The 19,152-nt window shown below is 39.4% G+C and overlaps 1 protein-coding gene across 2 annotated transcripts in view; it reads left to right on the top strand.

Moving 5' to 3' along the window:
• PRICKLE2 (prickle planar cell polarity protein 2) overlaps window positions 1–19,152 on the top strand; it is a 320,000-nt gene that overhangs the window by 255,461 nt on the left and 45,387 nt on the right. For both annotated transcript variants that reach the window (XM_070936850.1, XM_070936849.1), the window contains exons 6-7: window positions 5,556–5,742; window positions 16,675–17,529. In XM_070936850.1, coding sequence (XP_070792951.1) covers window positions 5,556–5,742; window positions 16,675–17,529 — 1,042 coding nt within the window. The remainder of the gene's footprint in view (window positions 1–5,555; window positions 5,743–16,674; window positions 17,530–19,152) is intronic.

The following is a 19,152-nucleotide window of genomic DNA, read 5'->3' as shown; positions in this document are numbered from 1 at the left end:
CATAATTGAACATGTTGCTTTTCGTTTTCTCCTTCTTCAGCCTGCCTGTCTGCAGCTGGGAGGCGAGAGAGCAAGGAGAATTGCAGTACAGTTGGGTGAACTTTCTAAAATAAACTTAGGAGAAAGAGTTAAATTATACTCCTATTTTATTGCTGGAGAGTGTTACAATAACTCCATATCCTGGTTATTCTCAAATGATGGGATTGGAAGTTCAAACCTGTCAGGAGTGGGTTCCACTTACCTTCGCTACCAGTTTGCAACGGGAGCGCACACGTGTATGCGCGCTCACGTGCGTGCGTGCTTCGCTTCGCTCAGGCTGTGCTGTGCATGCGCAGAACATCTGTGATGATGTCAAGGCAGGTGGGCGGAGCCTCCCGCCGTCGCTACTATCGGTTTGCAAGATCCGGAGTGAACCTGTAGGAACCCACCACTGAAACCTGTTGAGATAACAGGACCTCACAAAAAATTACCCTTCCAATCAACCTCAATGTAAAAAATAGCACTAGCAATAGCATTTAGACTTATATACCAACCCATAGTGTTTTATAGCATTCTGTGGGAGGTTTACATAGTCAGGATATTGTCCCCAATAATCTGGATCCTCATTTTACTGACCCCAGGAAGGATGGAAGGCTGAGTAAATCTTGAGCCCCTGTTGGGATTGAACTACAGGCGATGGGGTTAAAACCTGCAAAGACACCCCTGACATATGTCTGCAATGTAGTGTAAGCATTTAAGGAAATTACGCATTGTTGCTGCAGTCCCATAACCTGGGAAGATACAGCTTCTGCTACACATACACCGCTATCAACTGAAAGAGCAAAATGGTTTCTTGGTTACGATGCAAAACAAGCCACTGAAAACACATGAATACATTTGTTTATCAAATTTCTCACAAAAGGTATCTCACACGAAGTAATTGGGCAGCGTACAACAATTGGCAACAATAAATATATAAAACACTTATTAAAAACATCTCTGGAGAAGAAAAATTTGGGTAGTATGGCTTGTCTACGTTTAGAATTTTCCCCATAAAATAAAAGAGTCTGTGCTCTTTATTGAATTCCTGAATTGATGCAGAAGCTGATAGAACTCTGTGTTTGAGGCCTGCGGGAAGTTCTTTTAATGTACTATACCAAGAATGTTGCTTCCTCCTATGGCTTGTTAGATAGGAAGCAGAGCAATTGTTATAATGTGGGAGAGGCTATTTGTGCATGCTGATCTTTGCAGGGTGCTTCGGTTTTACCGGCATTGTTAGAGTTTTACAATTAAGGCTTTGGATGAGTATTTGTGTTTATCTGCCTGCCTGCCTGCCTTTTCTTTCTGTGAATCTCTACACTGAACATCTTGGCAAATGTTCTTCTTTTAATTATCTTTTCCCAAATCAATCAACTAACTAGCATATGGAATGCGTGGATGGCTATTGTTCACTTTCTCTTAGTTTTCTCTTTATTTCCCATGTTCCCCCTAGGAAGCATATCATCATAGTTTTGTGTCATACATCTTAGCTTATACTTTTATCTGCTTTCATGGGAGCAGCATAAGGCTAGGTGTGGCCTAGATCTATCTGTCATCTATCTGTCACATAGGATTTATGATCCACAGTCTTCCTCCCTTCTGTTTCATCCTTTGTATTCTCAAATGTTGTATTTATACTTGTTCCCATCTCCTGGCATTTAGGAATCTATTTCCCATGGTTGAATGCAGCATCTGTCTCCTGAGGTAGACATTCTGCATTTTTAAATTATGAGCTGTCCTGAATCAGGACAGAAGATTATCTAGGCAGCCTCCTGTTTCTTTCTTTTTTATATAGTAGTTGTATTAAAAGTTACAATTACAACAGTAAAAATGAATACAAACTAAAAAAGGAAAAAAAAATAGAAGGTGCAGAAAAGAAAAAAAGAAAGAAAAATAGAAAAGAAAGAAAAAATAAGAATGTGATAAAGAAAAGTAATGACCTCCCTTCATCATAAGTATAAACAATTTTAGTAATTTATCACTTTTTCTAAAAAAATAAATCAGATAACTTATTCTTCCTATATCTTACCTCTTATCTATAAATAAATCCATTCAGCCTCATCATTTTCAGTTCTGATGTCAATAAAAGTTTATTAAGGATTACAATAGATAAGAGCATACGTATATTAGCTTTGAACATATAGGCCAACTTTATATTTCTTCTTTTTACTTTTTATAATCCTGATCTTTACTCCTTTCAAATGTCATAGTACTCAATTTATTTTCATTTTTTTTTTCTTTGTCCTGTTTCACAAAATTCTTTGAAGCTTTAACAAAGCTCTTGTAAATCCAGGATAGAAAAATTATCCACGTCACTCTCTTGTTAGTTATATATCACTTTCCATTATTAAACATTCTTTAGTATGTCCAATGTAATATCCATGTCATTCTTAACAGAAATCCACTGTGAAATCAGTCTTACTATTGTCGGTTTGTCTTCCATAACATCTTTTGAACACAATCTATCTATAGAGGTAGACAGTCTGAAAATTAACTTCTGAGTCCACTGTTCAAAAATATCTATCAGTATCTCCAATATTAAAATATTTTGCTTCATTCTGAATTTGTAAGTCAAGTTTGAATGTTCTTCTTTAATTGTAATCATTAATTCCTTTGAGTTCCCTCTACTGACAAGTTTTAAAGTCATACTTTTAATAAATTCCAAAACAAAAGCATTTTCCTACAAGAAGGATTGGATTCTTTGTAATTAATTATTTCAAATTTATTCAAAAATTCTTATTTCAAATTTATCTGGACCCTTAGCTCATTTGTAACTTTTTAAGATCAAAGTTTTAATCATCCTTTTGCTATTTATTCCACCCTACCTCCCAATAATTTAAATCCTTAAACTTATATTTAAAATTTATTACACTAAAGCAGAGGTCTTCAAACTTGGCAGCTTTAAGACTCGTGCTGGCTGGAGAATTCTGGGAGTTGAAGTCCACGAGTCTTAAAGCTGCCAAGTTTGAAGACCTCTGCACTAAAGGTTGATGGTTAAGTGATTTACCTGAAAATCAGTTAACAAGCAATTTCCAAAAGCAGAAAAGGAAGTATGCAAACTTAATGTATTTTCAAAGGTGCCAACAGCAGTTTGAGCAAGATGGCTACTCCCTCATTCTCTCTAAATGGCCAGAGATCACAATCATGCAGTCTCCTCTCACCTCAACAGCTGTCTGGAGCACTTGTGGGTGACCTTAAATCCTGTCCTTATCTAGAGAGGAATTATCAACGAGCAGGTGTAGTCTCCAGCTCTTCATTCCCTTGTGGTCATCAAATCCCTTTTTTAACGGGGCCATCTTCAGTTCACCATTTCTTCTCGAGAAGGTGCAGCCTCCTGTTTCTTTTGTTGATCAAATAGACATCTCTAAACACCTCAATACCCAGCAATCGAGGTATACAAGCTTACATGTAATCATCACAAGTAGTAACCATTGGTGGTAGTTTCATTGAGAAAAAATGCATGTAATGCAAAATGCTCTTTATCATATGGAGTTGTGTGCTGACATTAAGCAAGGGCCAAGTTTAGAATTAAAACTATGCAAAAGGATTAAATCAGAGAAAGCTCTCTGGTTTTGACATTTGATCTTGAATTTCTCCTTTCAAAACACAGTGCCCTATTAATCACACAGCAGTGGTCCTCATTAGCCTGCAGTTGCAAATGCTTGAGTCCCCCTTCTCTCCCTCCCTCTCCACTGCCCCCCCTCCCCCCCCCCCGCTTTGGAGATGTATAAGCCCTAACCACAGTCAGGGCTTGTATCCTGGGAAGTCCATCTTGGTCTTCTCTTATTACAGGAGCATGTTTTCCTCTTTCTATGTTCCATTTGCTAAACAAGGAATGTGCCATTTCAAGTTGCATGTTATCCTGGAACCATATATAGCCATTTCCACAGCAACTACGTGATCTGTTTATGCTGCAGAGGCAGCAAAAGAATTTGCTGTATCAAGAAGCCGAGGCAGAAGGGTCTTGAGGCAGCCCTACTGTGAAAAAAAACAAGCCAGATAGATGGCAGGAGAGCAAGGCCTGCAGAAGCAAAATAATAAATTTGATAACTGTTTTACAGAGGAATTATTGAGTCGGTTATTTGTACTTCTCTAACTATCCGGTTTGGTACAGCAAACAAACAGGACAGATGCAGAGTCCAACAGATAGTTAGAACTGCAGAAAGAACAATTGCAACCAGCCTGCCTTCCATAGAAAACTTGTATATTGCTCAGGTCAGAAGGAGGGCTGAGAAAATATCTACAGACCCCTCACATCCTGGATATAAACCATTTCAACTCTTCCCCTCGGGAGAGCGCTCTAGGACATTGCATACCAAAACAACTGGACACAAGGACAATTTTTTCCCTCATGCCGTCGCTCTGCTGAACACTTAATTCTCACAGTGGTGTCTAATACCTAGGTATACATCCATATAGTGTGGCTGTGGTATTGTTATTTATCCCTATTGTCATTTTACTCCCCCCTTTTATTGGTGGTATTATTATTATTATATACTTTATTCATTAAACATGAAACTCAGTCAACTGAACATTCAAAAATGCATTATAAATACCATTGACTGGTGCTAATGGTTGATATGGGTTACTATCAGCATCCTAGGTATCAACCAAGTACATTATTACCCTGTTTCCCCAAAAATAAGACATCCCCTGATAATAAGGCCAATCGGGCTTTTGAGCGAATGTGCTAAAATAAGCCCCCCCCAAAAAATATTTAAACGCATGCACAGCCAGTACCTGCCATTTCCTCTGGTTTCCTCCATGTGCTCCAAAATAATAAGACCTCTCCAAAAACAAGGCCAAGCACTTATTTCGGGGTTCAAAAAAATATAAGACAGGGTCTTATTTTTGGGGAAACACATCATCATCATCATCATCATCATCATCATCATCATCATTATTATTATTATTATTTATTGGTTAATCTTTAGTGAGATTCACAGCCTTTGAGGCTGGTTAATAGCTCAGCAGCTCGAGTCCTAACCAAGGACCTAGGAACTGTTAAGGTATCGTCGGAGGATGTAAACTGTTCCGAGTAAGGTGGTTTTTTGTAGAGTCAAAATGTTCAAGTCCGGCAAATTTAGAATTTCTAAATAGCGGGGTAGCCCTTTGGGTATTGCTCCGAGGGCTCCAATTACAATCGGGACAACACACGATTTCTTTTTCCACAGTTATTATTATTATTATTATTATTATTATTATTATTATTATTATTCATCGCACAGTCAGATGTTCAGACTGGGTTTGGCATTTTGTCTGCCTATCGAGTCCTTACTAAGTACCTTGGGTAGGAGATCTGGATGTTTGATGGTGTTACAGATATCGTCGCAGGATGGAAGCTGTTCCAAGTAAAGCCGCGTTATGCAATTGACATTATTATTGTTATTATGTTGCTTTGCACGTACACTGAGAGCTTCTGTACCGGAAACAAATTCCTTGTGTGTCTAATCACGCTTAGAGTATTCTGTTCAATTCAGTTCAGTTCAGTTCAATACATATAAACAAATCCTGAGTTCTCCTTTTGGTTTTTACAGATTATCTTTGCTGACGAATGCACAGAAGCTGAAGGAAGGCATTGGCACATGAAGCACTTTTGCTGTTTTGAATGTGAAACTGTGCTGGGCGGCCAGCGGTACATCATGAAGGAAGGGCGTCCGTATTGCTGCAACTGCTTCGAGTCCTTATATGCAGAGTATTGTGACACCTGTGCTCAGCACATCGGTAAGGGAGCCGTTTAGAAATGCCACCTTTTGCTGCCAGTTGGCTGGTTTTGAAGTGGGAAAGTCTCAGCCCTTGATGTGAAACAAAAACACTATTTTTTGTGTGCAGAACCCAAAACATGATAGGGCCTGTCAATATACCGTTGCATTATATTATTTAAGGTGATGTGCGCCTGTAGGCTAGCGGTTGAAACTGTTGTGTTTTAAAGGTACATGACAGGCCCTGGCATTTGTTTCTGACAAGCATGCGGTAACTCCTTGGCAGATATATGTAGGCACCTAGCTGGGTCCGTAGTCTAGATGCTGGCACCATTGCTTTTGGCAGAGATCAGCTGAAGCCAACGCCAATCACTGGTGGGTCTCCTTTTTGCATCGATTCAAAGAAGCCATAGATGTTTCAATCCCACTCAGAGAAAAAGAACGGAGGAGGAGGAAGAAGAAGAAGAAGAAATGGTCAGCAAGAGAGCAAGGAATAAGCATGTTTAGAAAGAAGATGGCCTCTCCAACCCATAATAGCAATTCCATTATTACTCTGCTCAGAAAATATTTTGCTGCTATTCAGAAGCCAACTGTGAAGTAAAGGTTACCTTTGAAAAATGTAAGGAGGGAGGGAGGGAGGAAGGAAGGAAGGATTTTTCCAACTATGTGATACATGACAAAAACTAAATGCTAAATCCTAATTGAAACCAAATTCCCTGGAGCCAGGGGTGAAATCCAGCAGGTTCTGACAGGTTCGGAGAACCGGTAGCAGAAATCTTGAGCAGTTCGGAGAACCGGCAAATACCACCTCTGGCTGGTCTCAGAGTGGGGTGGGAATGGAGATTTTGCAATATCCTTCCCCTAGGAGTGGGGAGGGAATGGGGATTTTGCAGTATCCTTCCCCTGCCACACCCACCAAGCCACGCCCACAGAACCGGTAGTAAAAAAAATTGGATTTCACCACTGCCTGGAGCTAAGATTTGAAATATATGGGCACAGGTTGTTCTGAGCCGTTTTTTTTCTGTGACTTTTAGAGGCTCACAACCAAATTCAGTGACACACTGTTCATCATGACAATATCCCAGTGGGGGGCAGAAAGGAAACAAGGATGCTTGTTAAACCCTGCCTCCTAAAAGTAATAACAAATGGATTATTCCAATACCATTTCTTCCAATGAAGTGATTTATCACTGTCCCACTTTTTTTTTTTAATTTGATTTATATGCCACCCTTCTCCGGAGACTCAGGGTGGCTTACAATGCGTTAAGCAATAGCCTTCATACTTTTTTTATATTTATACAAAGTCAGCTTATTGCCCCCACAAACTGGGTCCTCAATTTACCTACCTTAGAAAGGATGGAAGGCTGAGTCAACCTTGAGTCTGGGGAGATTCGAACTAGCAGTAATTGCAGGCAGCTGAATGATAATAACAGGCTAAAGTCTGCTGCGCCACCAGGCTCTTAGGCAAGAAGAAAATGCCTCCCTTTGCTCTTCAATTTATAACATAGCTTGAGAAAGCTATTCATTTCTTTGGAAGGGTCCCTCCATTGGAGCATATTATTATGAAGACAAATTCAGCCAATTTGAATATAAATGAACTGAAGAAACTTCTTAGTTGAGAAGCAAAACATCTTCAAGCATAAACAAAGAAAATCTAGTTGCCTTTTGAAGAAGCACCTTTGGGACAGCCATGACCTGGATGACTGAGAATCTCCATAGACATTTAGTTGATGGAAAGTTGGTATTCTGCCCATCTGAGCTTTCTAGTACTCAAAAGCAATTACGTTCAAGTTGCCCATTATGAGCTAATGGGAAGGAAGAAGGATATTGTGATGAAGTACCATCCTTCTAGCAACTGGAAGAAATGCATAGGCACTCAGGACCCAAGATTAAGTGAAACCCAACTGTCTGCATAATTAACGTTTTCCCTCTTATCAGTTGACAAAAAATGGTAGAAGGTATTTCTGTTTTCCCAGATCTTTGACATAGCTTTGTAAATGCACATTGTTCCTGTATTTTATTCCTCCTGTTTATTGCACACAATCATTATCCTTTTTTAAAAGTCTATTTACAAATAACAGTGTTTTATTTTCCAGTTCCCTGATTATTGATTAGCAATAGGCGGTGGGTTTTTAAAAATTATAATATACTGTTATATTCAATCGAAAAGAGATTTCCAGTGAGACTAGCTGTGTGGGAACACCTATGTTAAGAGGGGGGGAAGGGGATTTTAATGAGTGGCTCAATAGTATACTGTTTAGATGGTATAGATCAATGTTTTTCAACCTTGGCAACTTTAGAGATGTGGACTTCAACTCCCAGAATTCTCTAGCCAGCTGCCTGGTGAATTCTGGAAGTTGAAAGTTCACATCTCTTAAAGTTGCCAAGGTTGAGAAAACTGGCATAGCTTATTTGCATTGAAGAACGATAGAAGAATGAGGTTGTGTTATCACAATCTTGGTCTGCCTTCCATTGAAGGAGCATGAAATGTTACAGCATTCAAAATGTCTGAAAAGCACTAGAAATCCTACATCTAAATATATTATCTTATACCTGGGAACAAGAGTCACTTAAATTCAGTGGGACTTAGTAGACAGTAAGCATGTCTAGCTAGCAGGATAATTTAGGAACAAATAATGGTGAGAAGGGGGGGGGAATCATCCTTATGCTAAATCTTTCAGCTATTAGAATCAAGACAAGCTATAATTACGTTATTAAAATAAATATCACAATTTCACCTATCGGGAACAATGGCGCCTCTAAACAGTTTCAAAAATAACCCTTCTCTTCCCCCCTCCCCGAAATATGAACACACATTATCATGAGGACGCAAGGATTTTGCTTTATTTGCCAGAATAGACTAAAGCTGTAGTGTAGCAACATGCTGCAAGCTCCACCCCTTTCATACATGTATGCAATATTGCAGTGCATGTAGAAAAGAGGTGGGATGTCCATCGCAATGCTGTACCTCTGCTTTTTTCTTTCTGCCCTGCTCTGCATTCCCTGTGGGTGCCACCGTACACTCTGCTATATAAAAAAATGCACGCACATTTCAGTGAGAAACTTCAGCACCACAGCCACCGTGTTTCTGTTGAAGTTAATAGAAACTGAATTTTACATGGACATCAAGGAAATTAAACGGGCAAACCGACTTAAGTTTCTTTCGAAGTTGCTCCATGCCATTTTTTTAATAATGTTATGTCAACCAGAATGGTGGTCTAGCAAATACTTATCAGCCTTAATAGATTGTGAGTTTAATTTGAATTAAAATCAGCCTTCAGTTAACTCAGACTTACTGTGAATATAATGACCCAGTACTTTGTGTTACAGTGTTTATATGTGTGTCACTCCTGGTGACTTTCGGGATAAGTCCCTGCAGTTTCCTTGGCAAGATTTTCAGAAGTGGCTTCCATTGCCTACTTCCTAGGGCTGTGAGAGAGTGCCTGGCTATCCTATCCTCTTTTGCCAACTTGGCTAATCATGATGGCTGAAGGTCACTACAATTATAGTCCAAGGCAGCAGAGCACAGATTGTATACTATCTACTTTTTTCCATGACTGTTGAGAATTTAACCAATTGGAACTAATTGTGAAATAGTGGGTAATAGTACAACCCACCTGTAGAATTAAAGGGTAAGGTAAGGTATTATTCCTAAGAATAATAGAACAGGTTATTTTTAAGCAGATGATCAGCATAGGTATTTGTTCTAGGTGCAAAAAAACTGAACTTTCATCCCCTTCAAATGCTTTATTTCTTAGTTCATCCTCAAAATATCTTCTATCACCAACTTCTTAATTTTCAAAATGAGGAACACCTGATTTGCAGCAAAATAGAACATTTTTTTAAAATTGTGTGTTAGTGTGTATATGTGTCTGTTACGGATGAGGGCCAGTGTGGTATAGTGGTGCTGGTTTGGAAGTGAGGAGCCCCAGGTCCTTGTCCTCCCTTAGGGATAGAAGCCAACTTGGGGACAATTTATTTTCTCTTAGTCTTAGAAAAACATTTAATTACCAACTTTCATTGAACCAGCATGGTGGATTATAATCCATAACTTTCAATAAAGGGATTGCCATTTTGCAGTGGATTGTCATGGATGGATGGATGGGTGGGTGGGTGGGTGGATGGATGGATGGATGGATGGATGGATGGATGGATGGATGGGTGGGTGGATGGATGGATGGATGGATGGATGGATGGATGGATGGATGGATATTCATTCCAGTTTTTTTTAATCATCCTTCTGCAGTTCCTTTATGGAGCATTATCTTGCAATTTAAAGGGGATTGAATATCCCATTCATAATGAGCTATCTATTGGTAGTATAAATTCTCAGAAGGGACTGCCACAATGGGAAAAGAATACAAGAGAGATCAGACTGAGTATGTTCTATTACAGAAGGAAATGTCAACATACTTCAGTATTCTCTGTCAAGAAAACCAAAACCATGTCAGTATATTCTCTGCCAAAAAAACCAAACCAAATGATTTATAGTCACTCATAACCAGAAGAATGTCAACATGATCATGGAAAATGAGACTTTTTCACGAGGTCATAACAGGTCCAACAAGGTACTAGACAAGAACAGAATTTAAGTATGAGAAATCTTGGTGCTTATATGCCATAAGGACATCCAGCTATAGATGTGTCAGAGCCAAAACACAAGTTTGATGCTACAGAGATATGTACATTGATACATTGGTATGTGAAATGTCAGAACCTTAGAGAAAGGCAAGCATCCTGTTGTCAGAGGCAAGCACCAAGACTGAACATTGATATTCAGGGAATCAGAGAATTAAAGTAGTTTGGACTGGATCCCTTCCGATTGAGCATCAGATCTACTGTGGATAAGAATATCATACAGAAATGGAGAAGCCATTATTATTTACAGAAGGGTATAAACTGAGCTCAGATACATCTCCCTCCAAAATAATAAAATAACTTCAATAAGTAAGCTAACAAATGTTATTATGACTCAGGTCTAGGCTTTATCCACAAATATGGAGAGTGGTACTATCTTTTTTAATCTTTCAGTACCAATAAATAAAAAAATGTGCTCCAAATCACGATTTAGAACCCATGTAAAAGTGATGAACTTTGTTTTGAAACTTAGTAATTCATTTACTAGCTTTTTAATTCAAGACCATACTGATACCATGTTTCCCCGAAAAAAAGACCCTGACTTATATTTTTTTGAACTCTGAAATAAGCACTTGGCCTTATTGCCATGCACTCAAAAGTCCGATTGGCCTTATTATCAGGGGATGTCTTATTTTGGGGGAAACAGGGTATACTTTGTTAAATAGTCTTTCATTCCTTCCTTCTTTTTTCCATTCTCTCCTTTGCCTTTCTACGTTTCCCCTTTCAGATTTTTTTTAAAAAAATCCTATTCATGTTATGTTCCTTTTCATATTATTAAAATTCATATTAGGCCTGTAGGAAAATCCAGATTCAGCTGAAACTTTCAGCTCTGAACAGATTAATATATGAGGTACAATACTGGCCAAATGAAATAATTAGAAATGCTTTATTGTGCAACCTACGCTGGAACATTTCAGGACTGAATTGTGGTTTGGAACTCTCTTTTGCTGCAAAGAAAGAAGTAACATAATACCATGGCCATTAACATTATTTGTATTAAATCTTTGCATATGCTGGAGGAAGTAGTAACATTATTATTCATCTGTTTTGACTATCTGTCTCCTGTTCTTATGAGCTTGCCAACAATCTTTCTCCCATTTAGGGGAAAGTAAGAGAATCTGACAAATTAAAGTTGGGCAAATATTCATTAACATTTCTGCTAATGGAAAGTTCATTTAATTTATGGAACATCTAAAAATACTTGATTCTTTGTACCCTGATTTGTGAAATCATTAGTTATTATGAGGGATGAAAGCTTATTTCTAGATGTTTGGTTCACTTTTTGAATTTACAACTTTTGGATTTAGCTGTTTTCCATTTTATTTATTGAATTTATATGCTGGCCTATCACTGTTGAGTGACTTTCCTGAGCAGTTGACTTTCCCAAAGATGCTTTTTCAAGAGGCAACTGGACTTTCTGTTTTTTCTTTGAAGATGTTTCACTTCTCATCCAAGAAATTTCTTCAGCTCTGACTGGATGCATTCCTCACCATCTAGTCAGAGCTGAAGAAGCTTCTTGGGTGAGAAGTGAAACATCTTCAAAGAAAAGCCAGAAAGTCCAGTATGCCTCTTGAAAAAGCACCTTTGGGACAACCATGACCTGGATGACTGAGAATCTTCATAGTCAAACAGTTGACTTGTTCCAATGTTGATGGCTAAACTAACATGTTTAATTAATTGGTCAACACAATTGGCAACAGCCCAGCCACTTAAACCTATTTGTAAATAATTGTTTTGATTTTGGTATACTGGTTTTAAATAAAATTACAAATTTTTACCAGTCCGTACAAACTTTAGTTAGTCTTTTGAAGCAATTTAAAGAAACATATAATTATTACTCACTGTGGGCAAATGAAAGGATAATTAGTTTTAGGCCCATTTTTGCAGTCTATTGGGGATAGTTTTCTCATTGTCACAAATTTGGATGTGTTTGATTAAATCTCACAGCATTCTTTGGGTAAAAAGAAATTATTACTATTATTATAGAAATGATGTCCCCATTAATATAAGTAACCGGATTTAGCAGATAGACTCTCTGAAGAGCAGTGAGGATAAAATTGATTCTGCAAGATGAACAATTATAATAATTAGTGACTCATTTCTATTAGTAATTGGGCCAGATCCATTGACTCACAAAGAGTGTGGTCTGCCAGGAACACAGATTAGGGATGTGACAGAACAATTTTCAAGATTTACCAAGTTCATTGACATTTATCCCTTCATGTTAATCCAAACAGGGGAGAAATGAAGAGCATGCATTCAGTTCCCATATCACACTTAGTCATTGTGAGGATTTTGTTTGTTTGTTTTGGTTTAGCATGTTGCGCAAACTCAGCCATTATGATTTGTAATGCATAGATTACAGTTTAGTTTGCCATGAAAACTTAGCTAATAATAGTTGTTCAACAGTAAGGAAACCACAGCTTAACAGTGTATGAAATAGTCATTTCTTAATCTTCTCAGGTGCCCACCCTTCTGTGTCACAGTGGATCACTAGAAAGTTAGCTTCAGATCAACTCTGTAACTCAATGATCATGATCAACTCAACAACTCAATTATATTTTACTCAGAGAAGTTTATTGCACGAATAGAATAGAATAGAATAGAATAGAATAGAATAGAATAGAATAGAATAGAATAGAATAGAATAGAATAGAATAGAATTTATTGGCCAAGTGTGATTGGACACACAAGGAATTTGTCTTGGTGCATATGCTCTCATTGTACATAAAAGGAAAGATATTCATCAAGAATCATAAGGTACAACACTTAATAATAGTCATAGGGAACAAATAAGCAATCAGATCATATTAGGAAACAGTCAATATAAATCGTAAGGATACCAGCAACAAGGTTACAGTCGTAAGTGGGAGGAGATGGATGATAGGAACGATGATAAGATTAATAGTAGTGCAGACTTAGTAAATAGTTGGACAGTGTTGAGGGAATTATTTGTTTAGCAGAGTGATGGCGTTTGGAAAAAAATTGTGCTTGTGTCTATTTGTTCTGGTGTGCAGTGCTCTATAGCATCGTTTTGAGGGTAGGAGTTGAAACAGTTTATGTCCAGGATGAGAAGGGTCTGTAAATTTTTTCTGCAGTTCTAATTATCCTCTGAAGTCTGTGTTTCTCTTGTTGGATTGCAGAACCAAACCAGACAGTTACAGAGGTGCAGATGACAGACTCAATAATTCCTCTGTAGAACTGTATCAGCAGTTCCTTGGGCAGTTTGAGGTTTCTGAGTTGGTGCAGAAAGAACATTCTTTGTTGTGCTTTTTTGATAACTTTTTGATGTTAGGTGTCCATTTTAGGTCTTGAGATATGGTAGAACCTAGAAATTTGAAGGTCTCTACTGTTGATTCTGTGTTGTCTAGTATTGTAAGAGATGGTAGTATGGGAGGGTTTCTCCTAAAGTCCACCACCATTTCTACAGTTTTGAGTGTTCCAGTTCCAGATTGTTCCAGTCACACCACGAGGCTAGTTGTTCAACCTCCCATCTGTATGTGGATTCATCATTGTCTCGAATGAGATCGATCACTGTTATGTCATCTGCGAACTTCAGTAGTTTAACAGATGGATCGTTTGAGATGCAGTCATTGGTATATAAAGAGAAGAGAAGTGGAAAGAGCACACAGTCTTAGGGGGGCCCTGTGCTAATTGTACAGGTATCTGATGTGATTCTGCTTAGCTTCTCCTGCTGCTTCCTGTCTCTTAGGAAGCTTATGATCCAGTTACAAGTGTGTTCAGGTACCGCTAGCTGGTTTAGCTTAGTTAGAAGAATGTCTGGAATGATGGTGTTGAATGCTGAACTAAAGTCTACAAAGAGGACTCTTGCGTAGGTTTTTGGAGATTCAAGATGTTGTAGGATGTAGTGCAGAGCCATATTAACAGCATCATCTGTTGAACTATTTGCTCGGTATGCAAATTGCAGGGCATCTAACAGCAGATCCGTGATGGTTTTCAAGTGGGACAGCACTAGCCTTTCAAAGGTTTTCATAACTACAGATTTTAGAGCAACTGGTGTGTAGTCATTCAGTTCCTTGATGGTGGGCTTCTTCGGCACTGGATGATAGTAGAGCGTTTTAAGCAAGAAGGAACATAGCACATCTCTAGCTATTTATTGAAGATATGGGTGAAGATGGGGGCCAATTGGTCAGCACAGACTTTTAAGGAAGAAGGAGTTATCTTGTCTGGTCCTGGAGCTTTTCCTGGCTTTTGTCTATGAACTAGGTCTTGCACTTCTAACCAACCTCTCGTTCTATAATGTATCAGGATCTGCTGGGCACAATTTATGCTAGCAGCTGCATTTCAGCTTTGGGTAGTCAACTGGTGACCACTTTTCCAAACATAGGTGTCAAGTTCTAGACAGAGAATTGACACGGCAAAGGCAACAACTAAAACTGAATTAATTAATTAGTTAATAGGAGTACTTCCCATTGACTTGACCTAACTCTGATTAAAGCTTACTCCTCCAGTTATCTAGCTCAAACCTTCCTCAAGCTAATGCTAGACTATAACTTTTCAATATCAGTTAAGATTCCTTATCCTGAGTTCATATGGTCAGATCATCTCCCACATCTGGAGGGTGTCAGGTGGGGAAGTTTGTCTGTTGCCCTTTACAAATATATCCGCCTGAGATCTGAGAATGTAGCTTTTTTTTTGTTTTTGTTTTACTGCAAAGTAAAAACCACTGGACTAAAGGGAGGTGGCAAGGAGTTGTGTTAATTTCATGAACAACGGACCCATGACAGGTAAGCTTCAGCAGGGCTGTCAAACTCCCCGTGCATAGGCCGGATGCGTCACGTGATGGCCACACCTGGTTTAGCAAAGGGGGAAAAAATCCTGATATGTCCCGTGACACCACCGTGACGATGTGAGTTTGACACCCCTGAGCTTGAGAATTCTTTCGGATTGAAAACAGTGTTTCTCATTGTTGAAATGCCAATTGGCCTAATTCTTTTTAATAATCTCCAAGGGGTCTTGAATGATGAGCAAGGCACATCTTTTTCTGCTGTTTCATGACAGAAGATTGATGACAAAGCTAGCAAATGAGATAATTCTCTGAAGGCTCCATTTTCTTTCTGCTTCATCTGACAGACTAGAGAAAATGATGATTATTAATATTTTTTTATTTTTTATTTTTTTTGCACTCTGGAACCTGATATAAATCCAGAGCAAACATATTTAGTGATGAGTTCATGTTCTGAATGCTTCTTTCTCTGAAACAGGATGTTAAAATATAATATTCCAGAAAAGCCATATATAGAGTTTCAATAGGAGAGAATATATATATATAGCTCTGGGTTGAACTGTGTATATAGCTCCGGGTTGAACTATGGAGTCCTTGATGCTCTCTGAGCTTGGTTGTTTGCTTCAGGATGTTTCATTACACTGATGTTGTCTAGTTGTATATTAATGAAATGTCTGCAAACAAGCTCAGGGACCCTCATGGACTCCACAGGCTATAGAACAGGGGTGAAATGCTACCGGTTCGGTTGAACTGGTATTTCCGATAATCCGCTGGGTGACGATCAGCTTTGATGCATGACTTATATTAGCTAGAATCGTTAGATTTCCTGCTTTCTAGCTAATCTAAATCATGTGGCACAGCGGATTTTCCCCCCACCCTCTTGCTATTCTACTTACCTTTGCAGACTCGGAAGGCTTCAAAATGTTCCTTTATTAGCGCTGTGTGCAAAGCAGACTCACAGAACCGGTAGCAAACTTCAGAGGATTTCACTGCTGCTATAGAATACTTGTAATATAATTTCAACAAAATTTTTCACTATTGGAACTGTTATCCCCAAACTAGACTGTATATATTGTGAAATAACGGAACGATGTGATCAACATATTCTGCTTCCCCCATATAGACTATTCTACCTGTAGAAATCTTTTGCTCTCCCTTACAAATGTTCCATTTTTGTATGTTCATGTGCATGGAAAATTTCGTGGGTAAAAGAACTGCATGTACTGCCTGACGTGCTTAAGGAATAAATTGGATCAGACCCCCTTTTTGAATTATAGCAGAATAACAAGAAAATGTCACAATCGTGATAAATATTACTACACTTTGCTTAGTACAGGGGTGTCAAACTCGCGCCATCATGGCATTGTCACATGATGTATTGGGACTTCTCCCCCTTCACTAAATGAGGCAGGGGCGTGGCCAGCACGTGACGCATCCGGACCACGAGTTTGACAGCCCTGGCTTAGTAGTTATGACAGAGGGGGAATTAGCTTGCTAAATGTCTCATCTGTTTGCTCCAAATTGCACTATGATATGCACTTACAGTATTTCTCTCCCTTATTATCTAAAGGCATCGACCAGGGTCAGATGACGTATGATGGCCAACACTGGCATGCTACGGAGACCTGTTTTTGCTGCGCCCAGTGTAAGAAATCTTTGCTTGGCCGACCATTCTTGCCAAAGCAAGGGCAGATTTTTTGCTCCAGGGCGTGCAGCATGGGAGATGATCCAAACGGTTCAGATTCATCGGACTCTGCCTTCCAAAGCGCCAGAGCCAAAGAATCCCGGCGTAGTGCTAAGATTGGGAAGAACAGGAACAAAGGAGAAGAGAATGCCGGCAGCCAGAGTAATCAATTGCAGGTGACCTCCAGCAGACTGTCTGCAGATGTGGACCCTCTGTCTTTGCAGATGGACCTGCTGAGTTTGTCCAGCCAAACTCCAAGCCTAAACAGGGATCACGTATGGAGAAGCAGAGATGAACTCTATCACTACGGGAACAAAATGGAGCAAAGTCCATCGCAAAGCCCTTTGCAGCTGCTCAGTCAGTGTAATGTCAGGACGCCCTACAACCAAGCACAGACTCCAGGTCCTCCACAAGAAATGTGGGGTAAACATTTCAACAACCCAAAGAGAAGTTCCTCTTTAGCCATGAAAGGACATGGTAGCAGTTTCATTCAGGAATGCCGAGAAGATTATTACTCAGGAAGGCTACGGTCGCAGGAGAGTTACAGTGACATGTCCAACCAGAGTTTTAGTGAAACCAGAGGGAGTTACAAGTATGACCAAGAAGAAGACAGTACCATGACGGAACAACATTGTCGGACCAGGCATCCACTCAGTGCGTTGAAATTCACTGAAAAACTGTCACGCACAGAACAAACTCCTCGGGGTTCAATGGAGTCGCTGGCTCTTTCCAATGCAACAGGTAAGATCTGTGTATAATCAACTATTACGAGTATGGTTTCATTCAGGGAATGCAAAGAGAATATGGAGGTTCATTTTAGTACTAGCTCTACAGCAGGACTGTCAAACCCGCAGCCTGCAGGCCAGATGCATCATGTGCTGGCTACGCCCATGCCCAGTTTAGCAAAGGGGGAGGGGGGAAGTCCCGATACATCACGTGACGCTGCCGTGACGATGCGAGTTTGAGACCGCTGCTCTACAGTTAGTGAAAGAGAAGGGAATCTTTCTACCCTTGTGACAAGCAAAACGCCTTGATAATGATTTCCTTACATTGCATAAATACATTTTTATTTCCAAGTACCTGAGAACAAGAGCTTAATTGAAAGAACAAATCATCAAACAGGGGGCATAGGTTAGTGGCAAGTTAACATGATCTCACACTCAGGGAATATGCCAGCTGATTTCTCTTTATCCTCTGTGAAGGAGAAAAGTAGGGTATGGATGCAGCAGAGGGGAGGAAGAGTAAAAGAAAGGCTCAGCACATAGGCAGAGCTTTATGGAAGAGTTCTGCTTAAAGTCACCTGTCAGTGGGCCAATTCTTTATCTTCTCCTTAGGAACTTGATGCAGAATAATAGAATGAGATTACTACATTGCTTCTGTCTCCCTCTCCCTCCCTCCCTCTCCCTTTCCCTCTCTCCTTCCAATCATTATTCAGAGATGCATAACTCTCTATCAAGTTGTCTCAAGCATTAACCATATTCTTGGACTCAGTAATAATAGCCATAGCTTTGATGACTGTACAGTAGCACCTACCATAAAGCAGAATTAGAAGAGTTATCCCAGGTAGCAGATTTTGGATGACCTCAGGCAGCAAATATTTATTTTGATATTGATTATTATTATAATTATTGTCAAGGATAGAAAGGGTGCATTGTCACTTTGTGCCTCAGACAACAAAGAAATTTGGTCTGCCTTGGGGTACTTTGCAGGTGGAGGACAGTATGTGCTTGGAGCTTAACCTTTGCAGCAAAATTTGCCTCATTTTTGATCAGGTGAAGTGAAATAAGGAAGAGAAAAATCCATACCCTGCATGTTAATTCAGAAGGAAAAGAAAATCTTTGGATCTTTGAGCAATGCTTAGTGAAAGAGATCGATCCTTGGTATGATGGGCAGGAGATATAAGGGAATTGGAAGTCTGTCTGCTTTTGCGCATTTTTTGATCATGTTGAGTCAAACTTGGGTAGGCTTTAAAGCAAGTTGTGGTTTCATGCATCTCCGTGCCTTGGTTTTTCTATGGTGAATATGGACTTGGCAACTTTCATGAGTTTAAAAAAATAGTATGAAATGTCTATTTCTACCAAGAGGTTACAATTGAAAAACAAGGAGGACTGAAGAGAAAACATTGGGATCAGCGGTGAAATGCACTTACATTCACTACCGGTTCAAGAATGTGAACATGTGCGCATGCGTGCGCGCTACACTCGCACGCGCCTCTTCTGCGTATGCACAGAACCTTCTGCACATGCAGAGAGGGTCAAAAACCAGATGTAATGACATCCCGGTGAGTGGCCAAGTCAGTGGTGGGTTGCCCCCAGTGCGCACCGGTTCTATAGAACCGGTAATAAAACTGGCGGGAGACTCTGC

The sequence above is a fragment of the Pituophis catenifer genome, unplaced genomic scaffold (genome assembly GCF_029215685.1).
Source record: "Pituophis catenifer annectens isolate HBS135680 unplaced genomic scaffold, rPitCat1.0.hap2 SCAF_2, whole genome shotgun sequence".
Lineage (NCBI taxonomy): Eukaryota > Metazoa > Chordata > Lepidosauria > Squamata > Colubridae > Pituophis > Pituophis catenifer.
Note: the sequence above shows the minus strand (reverse complement) of the source record. Positions and strands in the feature narration are given on the sequence as shown.